General features: G+C 33.2%; 1 protein-coding gene across 4 annotated transcripts; it reads right to left on the bottom strand.

The window, feature by feature from the left end:
* Window positions 1-1,804: 1,804 nt before the first annotated feature.
* LOC149902588 (uncharacterized) lies at window positions 1,805-18,861 on the bottom strand. Of its 4 annotated transcripts, none has more exons than XR_016457506.1 (16): window positions 18,638-18,861; window positions 18,264-18,429; window positions 17,500-17,682; window positions 16,747-16,995; window positions 15,764-15,884; window positions 15,364-15,534; window positions 14,752-14,866; window positions 13,930-14,075; window positions 11,471-11,620; window positions 8,987-9,096; window positions 8,163-8,298; window positions 7,594-7,760; window positions 6,741-6,895; window positions 5,059-5,155; window positions 3,387-3,530; window positions 1,805-2,162 (listed from the first exon to the last, which is right to left on the bottom strand). XR_016457506.1 is itself a non-coding variant. In XM_090109815.1 (15 exons), exons 1-15 carry the CDS (start codon window positions 18,661-18,663, stop codon window positions 2,112-2,114), a joined length of 2,043 nt encoding a protein of 680 aa, XP_089965941.1. In that variant the 5' UTR covers window positions 18,664-18,861; the 3' UTR covers window positions 1,805-2,111. The 4 variants fall into 4 exon arrangements, 2 of the variants coding, with proteins under 2 accessions (XP_089965941.1, XP_089965940.1); XR_016457507.1 differs by having other exon boundaries at window positions 3,397-3,530; XM_090109815.1 differs by lacking the exon at window positions 3,387-3,530.
* Between the last annotated feature and the right edge of the window lie 8,439 nt (window positions 18,862-27,300).

The following is a 27,300-nucleotide window of genomic DNA, read 5'->3' as shown; positions in this document are numbered from 1 at the left end:
TTCGGTGTGAGATAGCCTATTCATCGAGGAAGGCTATACAGGGTGTCCCGCTTTCGGTATGCTAAGCGCGAAGGGACTTGTAGTTTTGCATACACTGATCACATAAAAAATACTTAAATAACAAAATTACGCGAAAAATTTTTTGCTAAATTTTTCCTTAAAATCCATGTATTCGTCTCTAGCTTCGCGCAGCCGGCATATACCGCTTCGCTAATGTGAGTATTTTGTCTATGAAAACATAATCTTAAACGATAGTTCACATGCGGGTGGCAAAGTTGGGCGGTTTGCTTGTTGGGGGTGTACACATGGAATTTTAAGAATTCCTCTATTTTAAAAAAAAATGCGTCTGGAATTTTATAATTATTTTTTACGTACTCAGCGTATGCAAAACCACAAATCCCTTTGCGCTTAGTATACCGAAAGTGGGACACCCTGTATATAGGCTACATATTATATCATCACGCTAAGACCAACAGGCGCGGAGCAATGCGGCTGAAATCGCGGGGCACAGCTAGTTGAGTGATAAATCTCCAACAGAGAATTATTAAGACTATTTGGTCTTGTCATAAACCTTTTTATGTAAAGTACAATTGTGTGGTACACCACACTAATAGGCGTGTATCCTGAGAAAGATAAATTGCAAACTACATTCATTGGTAACATTTGAGACATATTACCTATGCTATACAGTCGCATTTAGTGTACCTATTTGTTTAGAAGTATTAATAAAAAATAATTTGGAAAATCCAAAAGTGCACGCCTCATAATTTTTTTTTAATAAATATTTATTAATTATTATTTTTGTTTATTTAATAACAATTAAACCACATCGAATCAGACCCTGAAAAATGAAAGGGTTCTATTCCTGAGCATACTCAAGCGTAAGAGAAAAAAAAAGACTCGATTAGTAAAGTATTTCGGTCGCTATCGTGTTAACAAGAAAAAGGATCCGCACATACAGACACACGGACGTCCAAGACAGAACTTTTTTAAACTGTTTTTTAACTAGTTTAAATAACAAAAATGACATCAAAAATATCATGAACGTTAAAAATAGTGTTTTTTCTTAATATGTGTGTGTATGTATTATCTTACAAGTGCAATGTATGATACATAAAGACATTTTAAGTTTGAAAAATCAGATGTTTTGCGCGAAGTGACAGTAGTACCCACCTCAACGCTTCGCTTATGAGGCGTGCAATAGAATTGTGTAGATTTATTAAGCTGAACAAAAAATTATAAGATAAAAAATACACACATCAACAAAGTCTAAATTTTTTACGAAGAAAGAACATAGGCTACCTTTTATTGCGAAATATATACCAGTATCACTAAATTCTTCATAGATTTTTAGAGATTTGATCAATAAAAAATATCCCTAGACTTTCGTTGATGTGTGTACATTCGAGGTCAAACCAATAATTAAGAAAATGATCTTTGATTTAGTAGGTACCTAATTCATTTATGTGTGTGACTTAATATTACAAAATTTTATGAGTTATTATCCTACCAGCTTTCCGCCCGCGTTTTCAAAGAAAAACCCGTATAGTTCATGTTCCCGTGGGATTCCCGGGATAACCCCTATCCCATGTGTTAATCCAAATTTCATGCAAATTGGTTCAGTGGTTAAGGCGTGATTGAGTAACAGACAGACAGACAGAGTTACTTTCGCATTTATAATATTAGTATGGATTAGTAGGAAGGATAGGATATCATCCAGACAAGTTGTATATATTTCAGTAATTCCTGGGATCAATTAGAGCTTAAATAAAACCAAGCTTTAATATTTCGTACTTTATTAATTAATATTTACATAAATAACAGTAAAACATAAACTTATCACAATTTCTTTTAATACTACATATTAACTTTTTAAGTGTAAATGTAACGTTTTTGTATTATGTAATATAAATAGTCCAATTAACGATTTGGCACTTTGCCACTGTCGAAGGGTCGACAATACTATAAATATTATAAAATATTAGTATTAAAATTCCATCAATTCAATCTCTTTTAAACTAAATTTTATTGATTTATAACACAATCTATCCTGAATTTAGACATTTTATATATATTAACATTTATGAAAAAATAGTGATGTCTCCGCCAGGTTAAACGTTTGCCCGAACTTTCTTCTTTTTATTTTTCTTTCGCCGTGGCCACTGTAACAATTTTTGGAAGGTTAAAATCGATACCTATTAGTAATGTCGCTAAAATTTGCTTTGGAAATAAGAGACTATAAATGGTAAATATATGAATAATGTAATAAAAAAGATATTTGTAAAGAACTCAAAAATAAAAATATATAATATGTATTATGGAAACTAGCTTTAATACTGAACTCATAAAATAAACCATTTTTTTAAGAAGGAAAAAAGTACTATTAAATTTCTTGAATATAAATGGTAAAGTAAGGTCAACGAGAAGCGATACAAAACGTCATTCACCTAGAAAACAATTGTGGCGTTGATAATCTAATATCTATCTCTTTCCATCTTGTGCCTTTGTCGTAATGTCTCGTTCTCCCGGCAAAAACATAACAACGTCAAGACGGATTCGCCAACATTCGGGCGGCCATTTTATTATTCTTATTATATTTTATGATTCAGAAAATTATTATTATTCGCGTTATTTAATTTAAATCTACATTATACAATAATGCAAATTATGATAAAATTTATAAAAATAGACTAAGTATCCTTTTTGGCATTATTACAATTTGCCGGATATTTTTTAAAACTATATACATCCAACTTTCAAAAAGTTACGCACCCCTGCAATTCCCAATGACCTTGCATGTGTTTTGTTTACATTTGATATGGCTTCTCGTTGGCCGTACTTTAGAAGAATAAAATTCTCACGTCAAATTTGATCAAATTGTATCATTAAGCATCAGTTATTTATCCGATGATGAGTTCGCAAAAAGTATAATTACAAGAAAAGAGCAATCTTTGCATGTTCAACTTTATTTTGACTTTTTTCAAACATTACGAAAAATGGACTTTTGCATAGCTTATGGGCAACTTTGTCACACCATCAGGCAACAGGTCTGCTAGTAAAAAAAAATCAAAATGTTATGACTATCCTTACCAATGTTACCAATGTTTGCGTCTAAGGACGAATTGCATACAAAGTCTTACTTTTTTTTACTATTTTTACAATAATTATATTAAACATAAAAAATATGATTTCAGTGAGTCAAAATTACAAGTGAAATTTCAACAAAAAAAAAAGTGAAAAAATTGCAAAAAACTTCCAAAAAAAGACAATATTTTGTATGCAAACCCCTTATTCGCTCGGTTCAGTAGCGTTCGAGCCATCCATTCAGTAGTTCCAATTCAACCGACGCATCATCTGACGTCAGCAACACTTTGCGCGAACTTTACCAATACCCACGGCGAATCCATCGACAACAGACATCACTACGGGCGACTATCGACAGGTGGCGCGTCACTAGCGGCGGTATATATCCCACGCGTCTATTTCTTTCGCTTTCGCTTCCCGCGCTTGCCCGCTCTGCCCGCTGCGCTCTGGCCAACAGATTGGTTGCAACGTGATTATCGATATCGATGGCCAGCGCACCTCACTAGCGGCTTGCAATGTTATAATGGGAAACATAATTACATTTTTAAGTATTAATGATTAAAATGATAGTGGTCATAAAAAAGATACACTCAAGAGATGTTTAAGAAAATATTCAACCAATTTAATAATAATAATTTAGGGCCGATTTTTCAATGCTTGGATAAAACTTATCCGTCCAATAAAGTGACACACGATAATATTAAAATGTCACGTAAACTGTCAAATACGGGCAATTAGAATACGTTTTTAAAATGGTAGTTTTATACATTATTCGCCGAATAAGTTTTATCCAAGCATTGAAAAATCGGCCCTTAAAATATTCTCATTTTCTGCCATTGACCAGTTACAAGTTAAAATTTAATCGAATATATTTTTTTCCTTATGATTTTTACTATCTCTGTTTTATTATAGAAAAATAAACCAGAATCAATTAATATTTTCTAATTGCTTTTCCCAGTATAATATTGCAAGCACAGTTTTCCCGGTGTGTGTATGCTGCGTCGCTCCATCTTGATACCTTCAGACATCCTCCTCCTTTCTCACACTTAATTAAAAACTTTAACACATCAAAAATATTATTCCATCCTTTTATAAAAGTCTTATTTAGTTACTTTATTTGGATCTTTCTTGGAATTAGAAATAAATCTTTCGCCTTTTACTAAGGTATGGGGTAAATTTTATCATTTTAAAGTGAGATAAATTTAAAGTTGTTTTGAGGGACAGGGATTCGAACCCAGGATTTTGACTGAAAATTAAAATAATATTTATTTGCTAAAAATCCAATAAAATTTTTACTAAGTGTAATTTTCTCTATTATAATAAAAATGCTTACTAGCTTTCCGCCCGCGGCTTCGTCCGCGTTGTGTAAAACTTGACAAATTACATTCTGTAATCTTCCTCGAGAACCACGCTACCCATTGTGAAAACAGAATGAGAATCGGTGCAGTAGTTTTTGAGTTTATCGCGAACAAACAGACACAGAGCAGAAATTTTTTTTATAATATGTAGTGATTGATGACGGTTAGTAGTTAGTACATATTATGTATATTTTAGTGACACATTTTCTCGTTAACTATGTAATTCTATAATTACAATTAATAAATTAATTTCATTTCTGATTGCTTTTACCTATGTATAAGAAATGGACTATAATAAAATAAAATATACACGTTGCTTATGAAGTGATTAACTTTTGATATTTGTTTCTAAAGAAAATAATGTCAAAATTCAACATCAGAAAGAAAATGAGTCTCTATTTTTACACGTAGATTACATACCTTCATTTTCGTGGCAAATCGTCCATAAAAAATGTAAATGAGATGAGATGTAAAATAACTTTTAATATTAATAATAAATTTAAGAATGAAATTTATTGTATTGTTATTATATATAAGTATACTAAATATTATATTATGGTAAAATGTAATTCATGATCATACTTCGCAACAGCACAATATGTTTGTATGTTTGTACCTTGAGAGCTTGGGGCGGAGTTTTACTGCGAGTGATCGGCTTTCGGGGCAACTGGTCTTGGTATGGTGTGAATGCACATGGTAATATTCTGCGAAATCTGTAAATTTATATTTTTTTGTTAATTAAGCTATTGCATAGCTTCTATCGCGGGCCTTGAGCGCGGGGACCGAATCGAGAAATTCCGTAACGAAAAACCTCACGCTCCCCACTCCGACGGGCACGGAGGTGTGGCTTGAAGGCATAGCATGCAATAGCTTTACCGCGGCAGTCCCCGAGTGCCACGTCTTTTTAGGGTTCCGTAGCCAAAATGGCAAAAACGGAACCCTTATAGTTTCGTCATGTCCGTCTGTCCGTCTGTCCGTCTGTCACAGCCGATTTACTCGGAAACTATAAGTACTACAGTGATGAAATTTGATGGGAATATGTGTTGTATGAACCGCTACAAAAATATGACACTAAATAGTAAAAAAAAGAATTGGGGGTGGGGCCCCCCATACATGTAACTGAGGGATGAAATTTTTTTTTTCGATGTACATACCCGTGTGGGGTATCAATGGAAAGGTCTTTTAAAATGATATAAAGTTTTCTAAAAAACATTTTTCTTAAAGTGAACGGTTTTTGAGATATCAGCTCTCAAAGTCGTAAAAAGTATGTCCCCCCCCCTCTATTTTTATAACTACGGGGTATAAAATTCTAAAAAAAATAGAGGTGATGCATGCTAATTAACTCTTTCAACGATTTTTGGTTTGATCAAAGTATCTCTTATAGTTTTTGAGATAGGTTGATTTAACTGTAATTTATTATATTTGCTGCTACGGAACCCTTTGTGCGCGAGCCCGACTCGCACTTGGCCGGTTTTTTTTATAGATTTTTATTACATTATAAAAGAACGTGTGTGCCGAGCACTGGTATCAGAAGTGAAACTTATTTGGTAAGACTCAAAGATATGAAAATCGTCGCCTTACTCCATGACACGGACGTTACGGATAATTAAAAAAGAGGATTTTAAAGTAAATTAAGTTAATCTAAAAAAGTAAAAAGATATGTATTTGTACTGGGCTACACACATATTGGTCATTTTAACAATATTGTAGATTACATAAATAGCAAAAAATTTAAAATACAAGTTCGAATGTCACTTTACGATAATCATAACTATATTTTTTTAGTTTATACCGGTTAAAGATCTACTAATCTGTTTTATCGAAAAAGAGAAAGTTGCTCATTCAAATTCTACATAACCTATCCAAAAAAAAAAATTGGTTGTCTGTAAAGTCGGTTTACTGACGATAGTTGAACGTGACAACGTCCGATTGTGCTTCTTTGTCGCTCGTTCCGCGCTCTCGCTTGCACTTCAAGCCTTACATGGAACGCCTCAGAGCGAGGTAACGCCGCATGAGTCATGTTTTTTCGTGCGTGCAGCCGGCTCTATCGAATTATAAGACGTTGTCACGTCAAAAAAAAGACGGGTTGCACTCCGGGAGTGCCGGCAGAAGTGAAAACTTGATTATTAACGTTGAGCATGTTTGATATTTTGGAATGGTATCCGTCTTACGCTTTTTCGATCAGGTCACGTGTCCTGACGCGAGTTTAAGATTTTATACCCATTACAGAAAAAAGTGCTAAACGCCGCTAAAGAAGTTTTCACTTCAAAAGATTTAAAAAATAATAAAAACCCATACTTATGCATCGGCAACATATCCAAAGATATAGTGGGCGGAGTTTTCAATGCGCTCGACTCGTCGGGCATTTGAGATAGATCCAAATTTAGAGTTAATGTGTTGTTTCCACTTGATTTCTTTGGACAGTATAATAGGGCGTTTGTTCCGTGGCTTGGCTGAAATATATATTTATTTGTAACTAGTTCTGCCCCGCGGTTTCACTAGCGGACAAAACCGGGGGAAAAAGCAGCCCTTTAAAAAAAAGTAGCTGTTAGTATTGAAGTTAAAAAGTCAGTGTTGTGGTTTGAAAAAACAGACAGGCAGTTTTTTCGACTTTAAAATATTAGTATGGCTGAAACGCAATTTTATAACTATGATTCAGCATTAGCGATTATGAATGTAGCATTGTCACTTTAAGAAGCATAGGACAATTCTTTCTATGATTTGAAAATATTAGTTACAAAAAATTACAACTCGCTTTGTGTAGAAAATTTCTAACTTATCTATACTAATATTATAAAGCTGAAGAGTTTGTTTGTTTGAACGCGCTAATCTCGGGAACTACTGGTCCGATTTGAAATATTCTTTCGGTGTTGGTGTACCAACAGGAGTCGAGCCACGGGGGTGAAACCGCGCGGAGCAGCTAGTTATAAATAATTACAACATATAATCATGATTTAAAAGCGATTCTAAGTTTTTTTTTTAATTTATTGAGCAACTATGGAGTTTCTTGACCGTACTTCTCCATAGATACTGCTTTCCGAATCGGTGGTAAATGTTTAAAATATTATGACGATACAAAAGTGCTTCTAGAAGAAGTCTCATTGAATAAATAAATGTTTGAGTTTGATATTAATTTAATATATTTACTGACCTCATGATGTAATATATAATATCCCGGCAACAGTCCCTGTAGTTGGTTCAATGTCGCATGCAATATATTCGCGATGTTGGGCAACATGTCGCCATACTTATCGCTGAACTCATTTTGATACAACTTTTCCATTGTCACTATTTCCCCGGACACACCGTCTAATCGCACTGTAAAAGATAATTGATTTTAAGATGGTGTTAATTTCATTCCATTTTATTCTGGCCCAATATTTTATTTCGCTCCGCTCCTATTGGTCTTAGCGTGATGATATATAGCCTATAGCCTTCCTCGATAAATGGGTTATCTAACACCGAAAGAATTGGGACACCGAGAGAATTTTTCAAATCGGACCAGTAGTTCCTGAGATTAGCGCGTTCAAACAAACAAACAAACTCTTCAGCTTTATAATATTAGTATTGATTAATTCGTTTTTTTTTATATTTATCCATTAGAAAGTTAAATCATTACCAAATTACTTTAACTATTTTTAACTCGAAGCTGGGGCAAGCGGCTAATTTATTTTATAGTTCATTATTTAACATTAATATCACAATAATTAATATTTTCACCATTCATAAGGGCAGCTTTCCTCCTCAAATGCAGAGCTAAAGCTAAGCTAGCTAATTTGTGCTGAGACAGTGAACTAGCTCCTAATTCCAACTGGTATTCTGGTATCGGTTCTAGTATTACTTCGCTGGTCGAACCCTGGATTGAGAGGATAAAGATTTCTTTTGGAAAACAAAGTATAATAAAAGTAGTAGACTGACACAGAAACTTGTACACAAACAGATTTAAGATATATCAGTAATTTAAAATACTAGAAACGAAAATAATTTTGACGAATATTTTAAATATTTATTTCTGTCCAATAATATTACTCATGTTTTATATTAACTCAAACAAAACTTCAAAGAGACCCTACGAAATCATAAAAAACCGCTATTCATATAAGTCACATAAAGGCAATAACACTTGGCTAATAATACAAATGCAAATTAACCCTTAAGCACACATCACATACGGTTCACTCACTCACATACATGCACTATAAGATCTATTTATAATAAAAAAATGAAAGATAACCCTTAAACACCTATCCAATAAAGTTCAATTTCCACCAAATCACCCGCACTCTATGCGTAATCTGACTTTATACATTGAATTATGCAAAATAACCCCTAAAATTATAAATATAAGGTTTATATTCCAACTCACCCGCGCTCTATGCGTAATCTGACTTTATTCATTGAATTATGCAAAATAACCCCTAAAATTATAAATATAAGGTTTATATTCCAACTCACCCGCGCTCTATGCGTAATCTGACTTTATTCATTGAATTATGCAAAATAACCCCTAAAATTATAGATATAAGGTGTATATTCCAACTCACCCGTGCTCGATGCGCACAATGCACTATAAGGTCGTATTTTTCGCCAGAAGTTTTGCTTCTCACTTGCCACTTTTTGTATGACCGTTGTGCTGGTAACTCGAATATCGTATCTGGATATAATTAATTAAATTAAACATTCATGCTTGTATCAATACAAAGTTACTTAAACTTATATAAAAGACGAATCATTAATTTTGTACTAAATTTATGAAATAATTGTTAAATAATAAAGTGAATTGAAAACTTTTATAAGTAAATGGTTTTTAATGGACATTATATTCATTAATAGACTAGAAAAAAAAATCGAATGAAAAGGAAATTAATAAACTTCAACTATATAAAATTTAGTTTAAGGGTGCTATAACAGATTTTTAACAAAAACCGCTATTTTACGGTACAATTTTAACTCAAAGTACTTACACGTGAGAACAAAGTAATATCTTAATTTAAAGATAATATATTCAGTTCTACGATCATCTTATAAAAATTGTACGACGTCATACAAAATTGTCACTGAAATACGATTTTCCCAGCACAATGATCGCATAAAATGCAAAAAAATGGGGTCTAAACCGGTACACTTTTAAGAAAATTAAAAGCCTAATCTATCTTCTTACCTATAAATTATTGAGGGATATATAGTCCTTTATAGATTGTGATAATTTTTTTGTATCTAAATCAAAATTTTATTTCAATTATAAGCTAAATTAAAAATACTTGTCGATTTCTTCATACATTTTGCTCTCGCGGGTCGTCAGACCGCGCTCAGAAGCGCTCTTGGAAGGACGGGTGTATCGCTCCTCGTCCCAAAAATAAAAACGAATTAGAAAAAGATTATTGTGCGTATACTGTCGTTTTCGTGATTTGAAATATTTGATACTTTATAAGAGTAAACTGTATAAGTTTCATATTCCAGTTATTTGTAATTTAAAATTATGTTTTAAAAATTATGTTGACTGAGATCCTCTTTTTTTATGGGTTGTTGAACGGATTGGTGGGGTAAAGCAATTTGACAAAACTTAAATCCAAAATGGCGCCGACGAAAATTTGCCATCTTTTCGTCATGGGTGTCATTTTCATGGTTTTTGGGGTAGCTATTAACCAATATGAGGTCAAAAATAAAATCCAAGATGGCGCCGACAAAAATTTTACATCTTTTCATCATGGGTGTCATTTTCATGGTTTTTGGGGTAGCTATTAACTAATATGAGGTCAAAACTAAAATCCAAGATGGCGCCGACGAAAATTTTACATCTTTTCGTCATGGGTGTCATTTTCATGGTTTTTGGGGTAGCTATTAACCAATATGAGGTCAAAAATAAAATCCAAGATGGCGCCGACGAAAATTTTACATCTTTTCGTCATGGGTGTCATTTTCATGGTTTTTGGGGTAGCTATTAACCAATATGAGGTCAAAAATAAAATCCAAGATGGCGCCGACGAAAATCTTTGTTATTTTATTTTAGTTTACTTCTTTATTATTAAGAAAATTACACCTATGACGAAAAGATGTCAAATTTTCGTCGGCGCCATCTTGGATTTTGGTTTTAACCTCATATTCGTTAATAGCTACCCCAAAAACCATGAAAATGACACCCATCACGAAAAAAGTCAAATTTTCGTCGGCGCCATCTTGGATTTTGGTTTTAACCTCATATTCGTTAATAGCTACCCCAAAAACCATGAAAGTGACACCCATCACGAAAAAAGTCAAATTTTCGTCGGCGCCATCTTGCATTTTAGTTTTGACCTCATATTTGTTAAGAGCCACTCCAAAACCTTGAAAATGACACCCATGACGAAAAGATGTAAAATTTTCGTCGGCGCCATCTTGGATTTTAGTTTTGACCTCATATTGGTTAACTACCCCAAAAACTACCCACACTTGCAAATGTGTTTGCTACGTAGGAAAAGTTCAGATTTAAGAGTATCCTAGGTAATGTGTTATGTGACGAATACCTATAATTTATTTCATTCCGACTATTTTTCAGAATAACATACATTTACTAAGAATTGTATACAATGCCGGATTTAATACAGTGCCGGTAACATCATAATATGTATGATAATAATTCTACATTTCTTAAAAAGCTTTGATATTGTATACAATTCATAGATTATTATTCAATGAAATAATGATGTAAAATAGTCACACTTTTTTAAGTTGTTTGAATATACTAACATACTTATTAGGATCGTACCTACTAATAAAAGTAACAAAATGAATTTTTAAAGTTCCTAGTAATCTTCTGGAATCAATTTCAACAAAAATACATAATATCAAAAATTAAAAATAATATCAAGTATGAAGATGGTCTATAAAATGGAATGCGCTATGTTTACGTGAGCGTGATATTGCCGCGAACAAAGTTACGTCGTTAGATACCTAAATTTGAGTAACGCAGATTTGTGACAGCGTCCTTAAGAACAATCAAGAGATAAAGTTTTTTTTTTTATTAAAGTGTTTAAAGTTACAATAATAACCTTTACATGTGCATTCATAAAATTCTATAGACGCGGTAGAATTATTGTTAGCCGACTTTTCTACATTGTTATTAGTGTTTTCTTGAGATTTCTGGTGTTCCTGTTGATCATTTTCAGTTTCTACATCACTATTTTCTTGAAGATCTTCACCTAAAAATTATGAAAACAGTCATAGATATTAAAATATTATAGAAAGGAAGTTTTTATTCAATAAAAACACAAACCAAAATAAAACCTTTTTGTACCTAGATTTTTCATTAATATGCAAGTTTTTAGACTTAATAAAATAAAAAAGGTATTTTAAAAACAAAATTATCACTACATACAATTATAACCATGTATTGTAAACTTAGATCATTAAGTAATGGATAACACACGCAGGCGTTTCCCCTTTTGCCGAGGTATAAGATTATTCGAATCGAAAAATCTTATGCTTTCATAAAAACTACTTGCGTAATCGATTACGAACACTCTGCGTATTCGTAAAACATCGAAAGGACGTCTGCGAGTGCTCCGCTAAAAATGCCGTTTTGCACTGTCAAGTCTTGCAGAAGCAATTCAAACATGTCGAATATTAAAAAAGATGGAATAACCTTTCATTTGTGTATATTTTTTTATTTTTTTAACGTACATTTCTAATTAAATGCAATTTCTAATAATCGTCGATGTATCGTTTAGCGATATGATCAAGACAAATAATCGAGTCATGTGTGTACTCGATCATTGATGCGGCCTCACGAGACTATCATGGAAAGAAAATATACAAATTTAATCTTTATGAACTAAGCGATAAAGTTGAATTTAGAACGCGATATTGAACCGCACTCCCCACGAGACTATAAAGTGATGTAGCGAGACTATCTTGAAGAGAAAATATACAAATTTAATCTTTATGAACTAAGCGATAAAGTTGAATTTAGAACGCGATATTGAACCGCACTCCCCACGAGACTATAAAGTGATGTAGCGAGACTATCTTGAAGAGAAATTCAAATTTAATCTTTATGAACTTAGTGATAGAGTTGAATTTAAAAACTCGTCGCTTAAAAGGTCGTTAATTTTTACGACTTTCTTAGTGACGGACTGCTTTTAACTTGAACGTCGATAAAAAAATATTTTTCTAAGTATAATTTGAAATGAGATGAGAATTAATCTTTATTATATTAAAATTTTACACAACTGCATAAAAAGGAGTATAATGTTTATTTTGTAAGTCTTGTATATATTTATTAAAATTTACGCTCGGTTACTTTTAACTGGCAGAACATTTTAATGGTACGGAACCCTTCGTGCGCGAGTCCGACTCGCATTTAGCCGTTTTTTTTGTAATGTTAATCTTGTAATTATTCTATTATGTAATCTATACTAATATTATAAAGCTGAAGAGTTTGTTTGTTTGTTTGTTTGAACGCGCTATTCTCGGGAACTACTGGTCCGATTTGAAAAATTCTTTCGGTGTTAGATAGCCCATTTATCGAGGAAGGTATATATCATCACGCTACGACCAACAGGAGTGGAGCCACGGGGGTGAAACCGCGCGGAGCAGCTACTTTATATTTATATGTATGTACGAATATTGCGTATATTTCAGATTTACAAAAAATCCTGCTTTAAGGCTAAGGTGGATTGAATGCTGTGGGAGAAAATTAGAATGGACACCTCGGTACAGAAATAATAAAAATTTCTGGACCGATATTTATTTTATTGAATATAATATGTGATGTGTTGAATAAATACATATTCAAATACAAATAAAATGGCGTTTTATTGTTTTTTCGTATGCATATAATAATGATGAAAACGTTACAATTACAAATGACCTGTGTAGTATTTTTTATGAATATGTATAATATTAATGTTATTTCTAATTTCAACAAAATTATTATTTTTGTAATATCGATATGGTTACATCCCTTTAGAGCGATTGTATTATTACGTATATGTATAGAGATTTTTCTGTGTAATCGATGTATGTGTGCAAAAACATGCTAGTCTGTCCATTTTGTAATAGTTTGAGTTTGTAAAGACACAAATTATTTTTGTGAATGTGTGATAGTGTTTCAAAGTGTGAGTTACCCTCCCCGCACCAAAACCGGCAGAAAGTTTAGTTAGAACATTTGCCAGCGTGCTCCATCCATTACTTAATGATCTAAGATTGTAAATAATAAAAAAATAAAAATAAACAGGCTTTTATTAGCTCCATCTCTATATTTGAATGTAATTGACTCCTATAGACTCGATTTTTGCCCCCTTTAACCCATTGACCACCGAGCGTCCCGATCGGGCCGAGACACAATAGATTTTCTATTGTGTCTGTGATCCGAGGACTGACGGATTAAACAAACACATTTAATTCAAAATTTGTAAACTTATAAAAGATTGGTGACAATACAATAATTTTATGAGTTTAAGAATGTTTTTCAAAATTAATATTAATTATTCATAAAACAAATTGTTACCTGTATCTATACATAAACCATCGTCTTCATCATCACTGGACGGTTCCATATTGTTATTTTCGACATTTGATACATTCGTATTTACATTACTATCTCTTTCAGAGTTTCTAATCAATTTGTTCATGATCCTCCCCTTTTCTGATAACCTGAAAGTTATTTTAAATAATTGTAAGAGAGGTTAAAAATATATAGAGATTAAGTCAATACATTTCTGTTTTCTTTTAATAAAAATATATAAATAAATAAATATTTCAGAACAATTTTCACACACTGCACAATCTCATCCTATAATAAGCTTTCACTTGTGTTATGGAAACCAGATGGCTGATAAACATACATATATTATTTTAAATAAATACTTATATAGATAATTAACACCCACACAGAGCAAACATGTTCATCACACAAATATTTGCCCCGGGTGGAAATCGAACCCACAACCTCTGGCTTGGAAGGCAGGGCTACTACCAACCTAGCCAACCGGTCAGTCAATAGTTTACATTGTTTCTGATTGATATAATTTTTTCGAGATATTTGAATTAAATTGTACCTCGTATGTTAGCTGATAAAACAAACTTTGGGTACATCTTCAAAATAGTTGTCATAACATTAAATATTTTTCGATATCTTTAAAAAAAAGGAGCGTGTGTGCTTAGCAGTGAGCACACGTGTCAGAAGTGAAACTTCTTTGGCAAGATTCAAAGATACTAATAGTCGCCTTATTCCATGACGTGACGGTATTGCCATGACGCGATTTTACTCTTAACACGCACTTCAAAAACCAAATGTTTCAAATTTACCTATAATACAATTTTTACTTACGGTACAAGTGCATCTTCCAAAAGATGTCTGAAAGCCTTATACGTCCTGCGCATAATTGACTCTTTCTTTATGGAAAATTCACTTCCTAACACTATTACATTTGATTTCTCACCATCTGAAAGTAAATAAATGGTTTTTATTACTTTTACTTTTGTTCCAAAGTAGTTTCTTTTAAAAAAGAGCGTGTGTGCCGACTGCCAAGCACACGTGTCAGAAGTCAAACTTCTTGGGCAAGATTTAAAGATACCCAAATCGTCGTCTTACTCCATGACGTGACGGTATTGCAACGAGCCTTAAGAAGTATAACTTTAAAAATCTCCATCAGACATGTAGATCACCTACTACTACTAGCCCATTTTAATAAAAATCTATACTGAAAAAAAAAAAGACGTGTGTCACTCGGGGACTGCCGCGGCTATTGCATGCTATGCCTTCAAGCCACACCTCCGCGCCCGTCGGAGTGGGGAACGTGAGGTTTTTTCGTTACGGAATTTCTCGATTCGGTCCCCGCGCTCAAGGCCCGCGATAGAAGCTATGCAATAGCTTAAAAATCTCTTTCTCGTTAGCTATGTACTGTGTGTTGTGCTCTAACTAACTCACAGTAGTCCTTACCCGAGCCAATGACGTCACACACTCGCACAGTGATGTACCAATGTTGGTCCAGCGACAGCAAGCAACGCAGCGCGCTCTCACTAGCTATGTACTGTGTGTTGTGCTCGAGCGCATATTGCGCTAATTCCCTCTCTATTTCCGTTAGTGGTAGCACTGATACTGATTTCTCTCCTGGAAATAATATTACGAATTAATATATTTGACTTATATACTAAAAATCATAGAGAAAGAGGTATTTTTTAGGAAAACTTCTTGGATATGTATGAATAGTGAATTTGTTCAAACTTAAAAACCTTTTAATAATGCAAATTGTAAACTAAAGTATTGTAAATAAATAGTTATTTTTTTATTAAAAAGTTAATATTTTCTTGAAAACGAAAAGCAGGCAAGAATAACTTACTTGGTAAAATAAACTTGCATGGATGCTTATTGCATGGCTCAGGTGCTGCATTATTTTTCATTATGAAAATTTTATCTTCTACTGTTTCATATTGGATCTGTGGTAGGTCTGTAGCATCAATCTAGGAAAAAAGCAATCCATACTAATATTATAAATGCGAAAGTAACTCTGTCTGTCTGTCTGTTACTCAATCACGCCTAAACTACTGAACCAATTTGCATGAAATTTGGTATGGAGATATTTTGATACCCGAGAAAGGACATAGGCTACCTTTTTGCCAAGGGTTAAATAGGTGTCAAAATCAAAAACACAATTAATCATAATATTCCACTCACTGACACATACACACACACGCGCACACACACACACACATACTCACGCTTATCCACCTGTCCAATTCATGTATCGTCATATATATATATATTATATTTATAATTAACTAGTAATTTTTATTCTTTAATTGTTATTAATCTGTAACTAGAATATTCTGTTTACGTATTTTATAATACTTGTATGAACTCATAAGGGAAGGCACTGTTTTCTGAGACACAGGTATTAACCTAGTTCAGAAGGCAGAGCAAAATTGTGAACTAAGTATGTAAAATTTGCTAATAAATATTATTTTATTTTTTTTTTATTGCGAAATATGTACCACGGGCGAAGCCGGGGTGGACCTCTAGTTACATAATAAAGACTTAGTAAAAAGCAATTACATAAGAAATATTTAGTAAACAAGTTTTGCATAAATAATAAATACTTTGTAAATATAAAAAATGAACTATTAGATTGATTTTAAAAATATATTTTTTTTATTGGAGGCCATTTTATCGCAAGGTATTACTAGAATATAAATAAAGATGTCGTCCAAATCTCACTTTAAATATAATTTCTATTCTTTCAAAATTTTCAAGTATTTTAATTTGTCAAGGCAAAAGTTATTAAATTTCCGCCTACTATTATTTCTAACAAATTACTGTACTCACACTAATTAAATCTTCCACAAACTCAAATTCACATTGATCGTTCCTCGCTTCCAAAGGTATTTGTGCGGCTAATTCATAGTTTTTCGGATATGACTGTAACTCATGTGCCCTCATTTTATACTGAGCTTCATATACTAATTCCACATGTGGTTTTGGTCGTAAAGCTTTAATACAGTGCTCGGTAGCCCAGAGCGATTTCGCCCAAGCTAGATATTCTTTTTGTTCCGCTTCATATTCCTTTTTGATTTCCTGTAAGAAATATATTTTGATATAATGAAGTAGTGTGAAATAGTTGTAGGAATGACCAAAGAAAGTTAAGAGATTTGGCGCTATAATCTATACTAATATTATAAAGAGGAAAGGTTTGTATGTATGTATGGTTTTCACGCATAAACTACTGGACCGATGTTGATGAAATTTGGCACAGTTAATCTTTAGACCCTGAAAACGAACATAGGCTATCTTTTATTGTGAAATATGTACAGTGTAAAATAGAGTACCTATGGATTTTGATTTAAATGAAAACTACTGTTTACCAATACAATGTATCCAGGTGGCATAGAGATTGAAGTGTCACCTATCTAGTAATTGTTCACAAATTTTATATGTGTTAATAACACTTGATTTCAAATTATAAATCTTTAGTTATAACATAATTAGATCTACTTTTATCTTAATTATAGTAAACAAAATAACAATATTCCAAATGACCTGAACTTACAAATAAAATGAAAGCAAAATAAAAATGCATACCTCAAAAACCTTATAATCCATTCTACCAGGCTTCGGAAATGGCTTGAGCGGCAATATGTGTGGATTCTTCACACACATCACTTTGAGGCATTGTGTGTGTTCTATCGCAGTGAGCGACGATAACTTTGGGTACTTTGGCACAGGCCGACAGCCTGGTACGAAGAGACGGTGGTTTTGGTTTGCCTGGTTGAAGGATAGTCTTTTAGTAATTTTTGAAGTGAAAACTTCTTTAGCGGCGTTGGGTATAAAATCTTAAACTCGCGTCAGGACACGTGACCTGATCGAAAAAGCGTAAGACGGATTGATATCAAACATGCTGAATGTTAATAATCAAGTTTTCACTTCTGCCGGCACTCCCGGAGTGCAACCCGTCTTTTTTTTTACAAATTATGTTTAACATTTCAACAATACTTATTTCCTACACTGCAACAAATGCAAACTCAAACATTTATTTATTCAATAAGACTTCTTCTAGAAGCACTTTTGAATTGTCATTTTTTACATTTACCACCAGTTCGAAACAAACTTAATAAGTACCATAAAAGAATATATTTTCAAACTATTCCAATGTTTTTAATATGGATGAAATATTATTGAATGATAAGTTAAACAAATATTGTTATAAATTGTTTAAACAAATATTGTTATAATTGTTATAATCAATGAAATATTGTATTTTATAATCAAGTAACTGAATCAGTAATATACAGGTAATATACAAACATTTTCATTAAATTTTCAGCGATAAATCAATTGAAACTTACATTTTGTTTTTGACTAAAAATATCATTCCAATTGATATCATTGGACTCTTCACTATCACTGCTAGAAATCAATGGGTCATGGAATGTGTTTCTTAATATTCTTTCTGTCACACAGTTCTCTAAATCTTGTGCTCTTAGGAAATAGTGGTCGCGTTCTGGTTCAACCCTATAATAAGAATGAGGATATATATTTATTTAAATACTTCAAAGCACCAAGTTATATCTGCAATACTGAATACACGGACATAAATAAGTAAAAACAATTCAAGTTACTAAAATGACTATTTTATTATTCAATTAAGACTTAAGAAACATGCTATTAGTTTAAAAGTCCATTTCACATAATATAATATAGTTTTGTAATAATTACTAACCACTCAAATTGAACAATATTATCCATCACGAAGCTTTTCAACTGCTACCAAAGAGTTCCCCGCTCATTGAAGCTCATGGTAAATAATTAAATCGAAGTTACATGTATAGATTTTTACTTTTTATTTAATTGAATTATTTAAATATTTCATTCACTATTGAAAAACGCTCATGAATTCATGAAAGTGTTTGGAAATGGAATGGAATCTCGAATTCGAAATTCAACATGCAATTTTGCAAAACGCAAATTGCAATGTCAAATCTTTGTGTCAAATAGCCAAGTGCCAATGTCATAATTTTGTTGCCATATTCTTAAAAAATTTTATGAAGACTTTAGATACAAGGTTTTTGGTCTCATCTTAATGAATTAGTCATGAGTCATGAGCACTGTCATGAGAGTTAATTTAAATTTAATAGTACAAAATAACAATTACTAAATTATAATTGTACTGGAATACTCAAAAATGAGCAAAAATCTCGTCTTTATATGAAGTTTTTATCATAAAATTGGATATTTAATAATAATTAATCATAAAACATAGGTTGCCTGTAACTCCTCAAAGTTTAAACATATTTATATTCCACTTCAATATTATAGTTTTAGGTATATTTTAATCGATCTTAAAAATACACAATAATTACACATTAAAAAAAAGACGGGTTGCACTCCGGGAGTGCCGGCAGAAGTGAAAACTTGAATAATAACGTTGAGCATGTTTGATATCCATCCGTCTTACGCTTTTTCGATCAGGTCACGTGTCCTGACGCGAGTTTAAGATTTTATACCCAACGCCGCTAAAGAAGTTTTCACTTCAATAAAAAATTGATTATCTACTTTGCCTTTCAAGAACACAAACTAAATTGAAAGACATCTTAGCGTATGGGAGCGTTAGTTAAGGGTAGGTATATTATTGAAGTGAAAACTTCTTTAGCGGCGTTGGGTATAAAATCTTAAACTCCCGTCAGGACACGTCGCCTGATCGAAAAAGCGTAAGACGGATGTTTTTTTTTCAGCCCTTAGAGCGGGGGCACACGATGCGTTGCGGCGCCGCACCGCAAAGATTTCACCGTGTCAGTGGGCAGTGGGCACACGAGCGGTGCGGCGCCGTAACGTTTTTATGTCGCAGCGGCGTCGTAGCAGCGTTGCACAGCGTGTCCTTCCTTGTGATGCAAAACAACTGAGCGGTGCCGCTCCGACGTCGCACCGCATTCACCCCTCCCCGCCTCGTCTTGGTGGTTACAAGTCCGGTGCGGCGCCGGAGCGCATCGTGTGACATACCACAGATATTTCTATGTAAGACGACGCAGCGACACCGCTCCGGCGCCGCACCGCCGCCGCAACGCATCGTGTGCCCCCGCCCTTATATTCCATGCGTAAGACGGATAGATACAATTCCAGAATATCAAACATGCTGAACGTTAATAATCAAGTTTTCACTTCTGCCGGCACTCCCGGAGTGCAACCCGTCTTTTTTTTATGTGGGTGTAACTATTTACTAATCTGTGGTGCGGGTACCTAACAGACTAGAGTATTTTTTTTCAAATATGTATATTTATTTGGAAGGTATCATAATAAATACTAAATAGGTCGCATCACCGAAAATCAATATAATATCAAATACCTATTCAATGTTCCAGAAAACTCTGTCATTGTAAGGGATTTGTTTTAAATTTAAATGTCTCGCGATTCCCCAGTCAAAGATAAGACTAACCCTCACCTGTCGGGGTGTTGGGTTTGACAGCTTTTTATTGGATTCCCGCTTCCCTATTCAATAAGTTCGGGGACGAATTACATGGATAACCGAACCGTGAAATGCGTGACGATGTGAGAGACGATTGAGTCAATTACTATTATAAGTACCTATCTATGGAAATGCTTTGTTGTTGTTATGTGACAATTATTAAGTAATTGTTGTTCATAGAAATAAACTTAGAATACATTAGATTAAATAGGGAAATAAATAATCTGACTTTTAAGAAAATCTCGTTATTTACCTACGTTTCTTTTAGTTCGTTTCTAAAATATTATATTTTGTTTCCTTTCTTTTAAAAATAAGAATATCTAAAGACGACTATTAACGTAATTTCTATCTATAAATTGATTAAAAAATGAAACTGAAATAAAGTATAATTCATACAAAATACAATCTTGCAGCGCAGTTTATGGCAAAGCACTTTCGGTCCTAAACCCAAGGGTAGCCATTGGGCATTGTCCCTTACTCTGCTAACGACACGTCCTCGTAATTAATTAATAATTTACGATCCTATTAAATATAAGTCATTAAAGCACAACCGAATTGCAATTTATTATCTAAAAATAAGATATATAAATATTAAAAATTTTTAAAATGTTACATAATAAAGTGAAGTCCCATATAATTGTCCCCTAGTGGGGTAAGGGGCAGATGCATTATACATCTGTTTCACTGATCGATTTTCTAGGGACAAGTAGGTGATCAGCCTTCTGTGTCCTACCAGACCGAGACAATTTTTTTTTCTTCGTCTCCACCGGGAATTGAACCCAGGACCCCTCGGTGCTACGCTCACGCGTCAACCACTGTACTAAGGAGGCAGTCAAAAATGTTACGTACATTGTATTTTTTTTTGTATTTGGCAGAGAATTAATTTTAACTACCAAATAAACATCCGGCCGATACCAATTTTTTTTCAAAAAGGTGCACAAGAAAGTCAAAAATGACAAACCCACAGACCATAACAGACATTCCAATTTGTTTATCTACGAGATTAATTTGATTTTAGGCAGTAGGAACTGAAATACGGTAATAGCTTCGCATCATTAGTGAACCATTGCTTGTTACAAAAGCAGTGTTTATTCAAAATCTCTTCCACAATATCCAATGTAAAGCGCAAATCGTAATGTCTAGATAAGTACTGTTATGGTAGATTGTACGTCGGTAAAGCGGCGGATACACAATCCAATTGACACGTTTCGAAAAAGAAGTCTGTTACATAATGGGTACGAAGCGCTCCGTTTATTTCATGGACACCTCGACGTATCTCTGATTGCTTGTACTGCGTTACAAAGAGATGCAGTGTGAATTGGAATCGTGTTCCCATTTCGATATTAATTTCAAAGTTAAATCGTATGCGATCACGTTGCGTTCATTACGATACAATGACAAGGAACGTGAACGGATTGCATTTGGAATGTTTCCAGCTTTGTCGACGGTGTACCTGTGATTGTGAGATAATTGATCGTAATTTGATCGCATAGAAGTAACTAAATACTTTAAAATTGACAATAATAATTAAATAATAAAATACCAATTAATAGACTGTAAATTTTGATTTATCTATGATTTCCATAGACAGGATATAATATAATTGGCAACTAACTAATAATAGCAATCAAAAAAAAAAAAAAATAAGAAAAGAAAAAATATGTGCACATTCTATTTTCAAAAACAGGCGCTGAATTGAAAATTTCTCAATATTGATGGAGAATAAATTATTCGAAACGAATGTGGAGAGTAGTGAAAACAGAGTGAAATTAAGTGTTTATTGCACGCCTCATAAGCGAAGCGTTGAGGTGGGTACTACTGTCACTTCGCGCAAAACATCTGATTTTTCAAACTTAAAATGTCTTTATGTATCATACATTGCACTTGTAAGATAATACATACACACACATATTAAGAAAAAACACTATTTTTAACGTTCATGATATTTTTGATGTCATTTTTGTTATTTAAAGTGCTCAGGAATAGAACCCTTTCATTTTTCAGGGTCTGATTCGATGTGGTTTAATTGTTATTAAATAAACAAAAATAATAATTAATAAATATTTATTAAAAAAAAATTATGAGGCGTGCACTTTTGGATTTTCCAAATTATTTTTGTTTTATCCTGTTTCAGTTTGCCGTAGAATCCGTTACATCGGTCTGCGTCATACTAACAAGTAATTTGAAGCGCGATTGAGCGTCACCAGTTATAGGTACAGTGCCACAAACTTATCTGACCCGGTGGCAAGAACTGGAACTACGTGCCGCCATTTTGAAATGTCACATTTTCACAGATTTTTCATACGAAATATTTTGTTTATATAAAAAGAAAGCGACATCAGTGACACCGTCACCGGGTCAGATAAGTTTGTGGCACTATATGTAAATATGATATGGTATAAGTTTTTCTGTTGTTATTTGAATGTATGAACAATAATTTCATTATGGCCTTCACAAAACTGTCTCAAGAGAACTGACGTAATATTGTGACGGCCGCGTCGTATTATTGTCTACGCATATCTATACATATAATAAATCTGTAGAAGGGTCAATTCTGTACATTTAAAATATTGAAAAAATAAATAGCAGGGGGTGTTACTGGATCGATACCAAACCCAAATATGTGATTAAAAATTTTTTTGTCTGTCTGTCTGTCTGTCTGTATGTGAAGACATCACGTGAAAACTAACCTTTCGATTTCGATGAAACTTGGTATAATTATACCTTATTATCCTGAGCGTAAAATAGGATACTTTTTATCCTGGAAAAATACGTAGAAAAAAAATTAATCTTAATTTTTCAGTTTTATCCATACCTAGACGTTGTTCTGTAGAACCGCGAACACACGTTGCGTATTATTATAAGCCTAGCCGTATTTAGGTCCAATAGATATTTATAAGATGTCATTGTAAGAGTTAATCAAAATGGAGACCATCCACGCGAAGACCGACATTCGCGCGGACGGAGTCGCGGGCGGAAGCTAGTCGTAAATAATATTGTTAATTAATTTTAAAATGTATTGTTTTTCAACGATACTTAATGTATTTGTTTTATATTTCGTTTTTCTTTAAGTTTGTCAATTACTTATATTAGTAGCAAATTATTAGGTACGTTATGTCACGTGGAAAAGTGCGTTATGCACCTGTGATAAGCACTTGTGTAGTAGGTAGGTAGGTAATTGCTTTTTATAATTGTAATGACTAACGCGTAGTCACTAACTACCGTCTTCCAATTAGTTTTGGATGGATGTACAAAACACGAATGAATAAAAACCGTGGAATTAATCGATTTGACAAAATAATATTTCTTCATAGCGTGTAGAGCATACAAGGATACCTACTTCTATTCATTATCTACGAGTACCTACGTCGCTAAGTATCATGGAATCTCCGAAATAGCAAAGTGTGGGCGTCAAAGAGCTTTTATGCTGCAAACTTTCAGACCTCGTCAGCAACACGTGTGAAGGTCTGGCTACATATTTTACATTGTCATGAGGGAAAATATCAAGCGAACTTGACGGCGAACTAATAAAAAAGGTTGTCACTGATGTGGTTTCTATTGAATGTGTAAGTACAGTAATTTTGTCGTTGAATAGTTGACGATTCTTTCGGCCAAGTACGTAAACTTATTAGTAGGTATTTTGCGTAGGTAATTTATTAACATAACTATTTTAAACGTTAAATTACGACGGATTTTCTAGGTTATTCTTTACGTTTCCAAGTGGCTTTAGGATAGGTAAACTTAAAACTTAATGTATATCTATTAATTTTGGCGTAGTATCATCTATCGGTGACAATTTTGGTATTTTGAATCTTGCTAAAGAAGTTTCACTTCTGACACGTATGCTCAGCACACACGCTCTTTTTGTGTTGTTTATATCTGAATGACACGTTTATTTTAGTAATTAATAATTATAATAATATTCGCTATCGAATATTGTTTTTTCTATAATCCGTATAAAATTAACCGTATAAAATTAAAAGATATTATATACAGTAAACCCACTAGCTGGATAGAGCGCAAAGTGTATCATCGTATTACAAAGCGCGTCTTTTGAACATGGTGTGTACAATATCATACGGCTTAAAACTAATTAAGTTCTCAAATAGGTTTTAATATAAATTTTATATAGGAAATTTTATTCTACCAGGTGGCAAAACGTATTTTTCGTTGTGTGATCACTGATCAATAATACCATAAAGAGTTAAAAATAATATTTCGTTAGTCAGTCCTCGTACTATTTGAGGATTAAAACTAATTAAGTTCTCAAATAGGTTTTAATATAAATTTTATATAGGAAATTTTATTCTACCAGGTGGCAAAACGTATTTTTCGTTGTGTGATCACTGATCAATAATACCATAAAGAGTTAAAAATAATATTTCGTTAGTCAGTCCTCGTAGTAATTGAGGTTTAAAACTAATTAAGTTCTTAAATTGGTTTTAATATCAATTTTATAAAGGAAATTTTACTCTACCAGGTGGCAAAATAAAACTAAGTATTTTTAGTTGTGTGATAAATAATAAGCTAAAAGAGTTAAAAATAACATTTCGTGACTTTTACAGTCCTCTTAGCGACTAATTGAAAACTATACACTATTCAGTAATTTTATTTATAAGATTTATAGAGCAAACATTGTTTAATATAGGCAAGGTAAAAAAATATTAACCAGTATACAATAAACGGATTAACAGTACATAAGGCAGCTACGGGATTTCTTATACCAAACCACTTAGATAAAATAAATAATATTATTTTATTACATGTTATTTAGCGCTTTTAAAATATGCACAAGGGACCTAAATTAAAAGCGTTTTTGAAATCCCTCAATTGACTAAGAACTTTTACGATAAAATCGCACATTAAATCTACGAAAACATCCAAATTCACTTTCCAACCTCCAGTTTTTGCATTGAGAGTAATGTCACCAAAAAGCTGCATTTGGCTCTTCGCCTGCTCCCGATGTTACAGAATTAGGTAGATTCGTTAATGGCGCCTGATTTATAGCTTCAGCTTATTCTCTTATTACATTAGCTCTTAGTGCTATTCTTTGAATCAGTATATTACTGTTATGGGTATATTGAATGCGTAATTTGTTTGGTCGTAGATTGGACGGATTTAAAGGACTTAATGGGTTTCGGTTTTTGTTCTATAATGTTAAAGGGTAGATACTAGATAGACAAAGAGGGATTGAAAACTGAATTAATCAAGAACTGAGGTTATTGAACATGAAATTTTAAAGAATACTAAACAATTAAAATTACCAATCGAGTTAATAGCTTCCTGGTACTCGTGTAAGGATATTACAAGCAGTTATGTAAATTTCCTTTAAAAATACACAAGAAAGGTTCTTTGCATGCAGGAAATGGTATGAAAAATTCATTTTAGTGGGTCGAGGTGAGCTTAAACTGAACCGCATCATGGCGATACCGTTTCCTCTACCATTACCTTAATAATTGATGAGCCTTTGATAACTGGAGTCACAGAGTAGAAGAGTAGCGCATAGAATAATATTTTTTTTGAAGTGAAAACTTCTTTAGCGGCGGCGGTTGAGCACTTTTGTAATGGGTATAAAATCTTAAACTCGCGTCAGGAATTACGAGGAGTTCAGTGAGTCACGTGACGATCGAAAAAGCGTAAGACGGATACCATTCCAAAATATCAAACATGCTCAACGTTAATAATCAAGTTTTCACTTCTGCCGGCACTCCCGGAGTGCAACCCGTCTTTTTTTTGAATTCTCTCACATCTTATAGTCATTTTAATTTATCACGATATAAAAGTAAAAAAACTATAACTAAATGGCTGCTCTCAAAGGATTACTACTACACAGAAAATGTAATTATCTCTAAAACCCGCTGTTAACGTGAGAGTCTATATAAGTTATTCAAACGTAAACACCATTCTACTCATGCTCTTCTACCATTACATGAACCCACACTCCTCCAATCATGCACACACGTAAGACATGTCACACACACACACACACACTCACCATCACACACTCATACACTCACAAACACACCCACAGACACAACTTTTACATTATATATATATATATATATTTTTTTTTACTTTATTCTCTGTTTAAATTACGTCAGTATATTTCTCAACTGTAACATGGAAGGACATCGGTACCCGTAATACAGACTATAGTCTAGTACGGGACCATCGTTTTTGTATATTTTGTAATTGTGGTTGTGAAATAAAGATATTTTTTTTTTTTTTTTTTTTTTTTTATTTTAAGGTATAAACGTGTGTAACAACTAACAACAAATGCTATTTAACATTTGTCCTAGAAAGAATACAATACATTTAAAATAACATAAATTAAAATAGATACCTGCAAACTAAGGTAGCCGGAAGTTTTTAATCTTTAAGTTATTGAGTTGATAAAAAAAAATGTTTTGAAAAAATAGACTATTTATTCTATTTGTTAAAGTTAATACGATTCTATTTAGGCTACTGATTTTTCTGCGCTGTGCCCGAACGCGGCAAATAGAATTTCACCCGCAGGCATCATAAATAAGGAGCCGAAGCAAGGTGTGAAAAAATAGTTCCCTCTCGAACAGTATTAATGAATCGAGCCTAGCTTCCGTAATAAATACAGGGCAAAAACATCCTTTATCAGGCTTGTCGGACTGATTGCGTGGACTTTTTGCGAGTGCCTTTAATTTTCCAGAGACAACGCTATTCAGTACCACAGATAGTAAGCTATACTAATATTATAAAGCTGAAGAGTTCTGAGTTTGTTTGTTTGTTAGAACGCGCTAATCTCAGGCACTACTGGTCCGATTTGAAAAATTATTTCGGTGTTAGATAGCCCATTTATCGAGGAAGGCTATAGCCTTTTATATGCTATATATCATCACTCATCACACTAAGACCAACAGGAGCGGAGACATGCGGGTGATGCCGCGGGG

The sequence above is a fragment of the Colias eurytheme genome, chromosome 15 (genome assembly GCF_061535395.1).
Source record: "Colias eurytheme isolate Ceu_HAF_F1 chromosome 15, ilColEury1 Martin Lab GWU primary, whole genome shotgun sequence".
In the NCBI taxonomy this organism is placed as follows: domain Eukaryota; kingdom Metazoa; phylum Arthropoda; class Insecta; order Lepidoptera; family Pieridae; genus Colias; species Colias eurytheme.
Note: the sequence above shows the minus strand (reverse complement) of the source record. Positions and strands in the feature narration are given on the sequence as shown.

Coding starts and splice junctions, on each gene's coding strand:
- LOC149902588 (XM_090109815.1), bottom strand. CDS start 18,663: ATGGATAATATTGTTCAATTTGAGTG. Junction 14,076..14,751: donor TTGGAAGATGCACTTGTACC/GTAAGTAAAAAT, acceptor AATAACTTTCAG/GTTATCAGAAAAGGGGAGGA. Junction 5,156..6,740: donor GATATGTTGCCGATGCATAA/GTATGGGTTTTT, acceptor ATAAATTTACAG/ATTTCGCAGAATATTACCAT.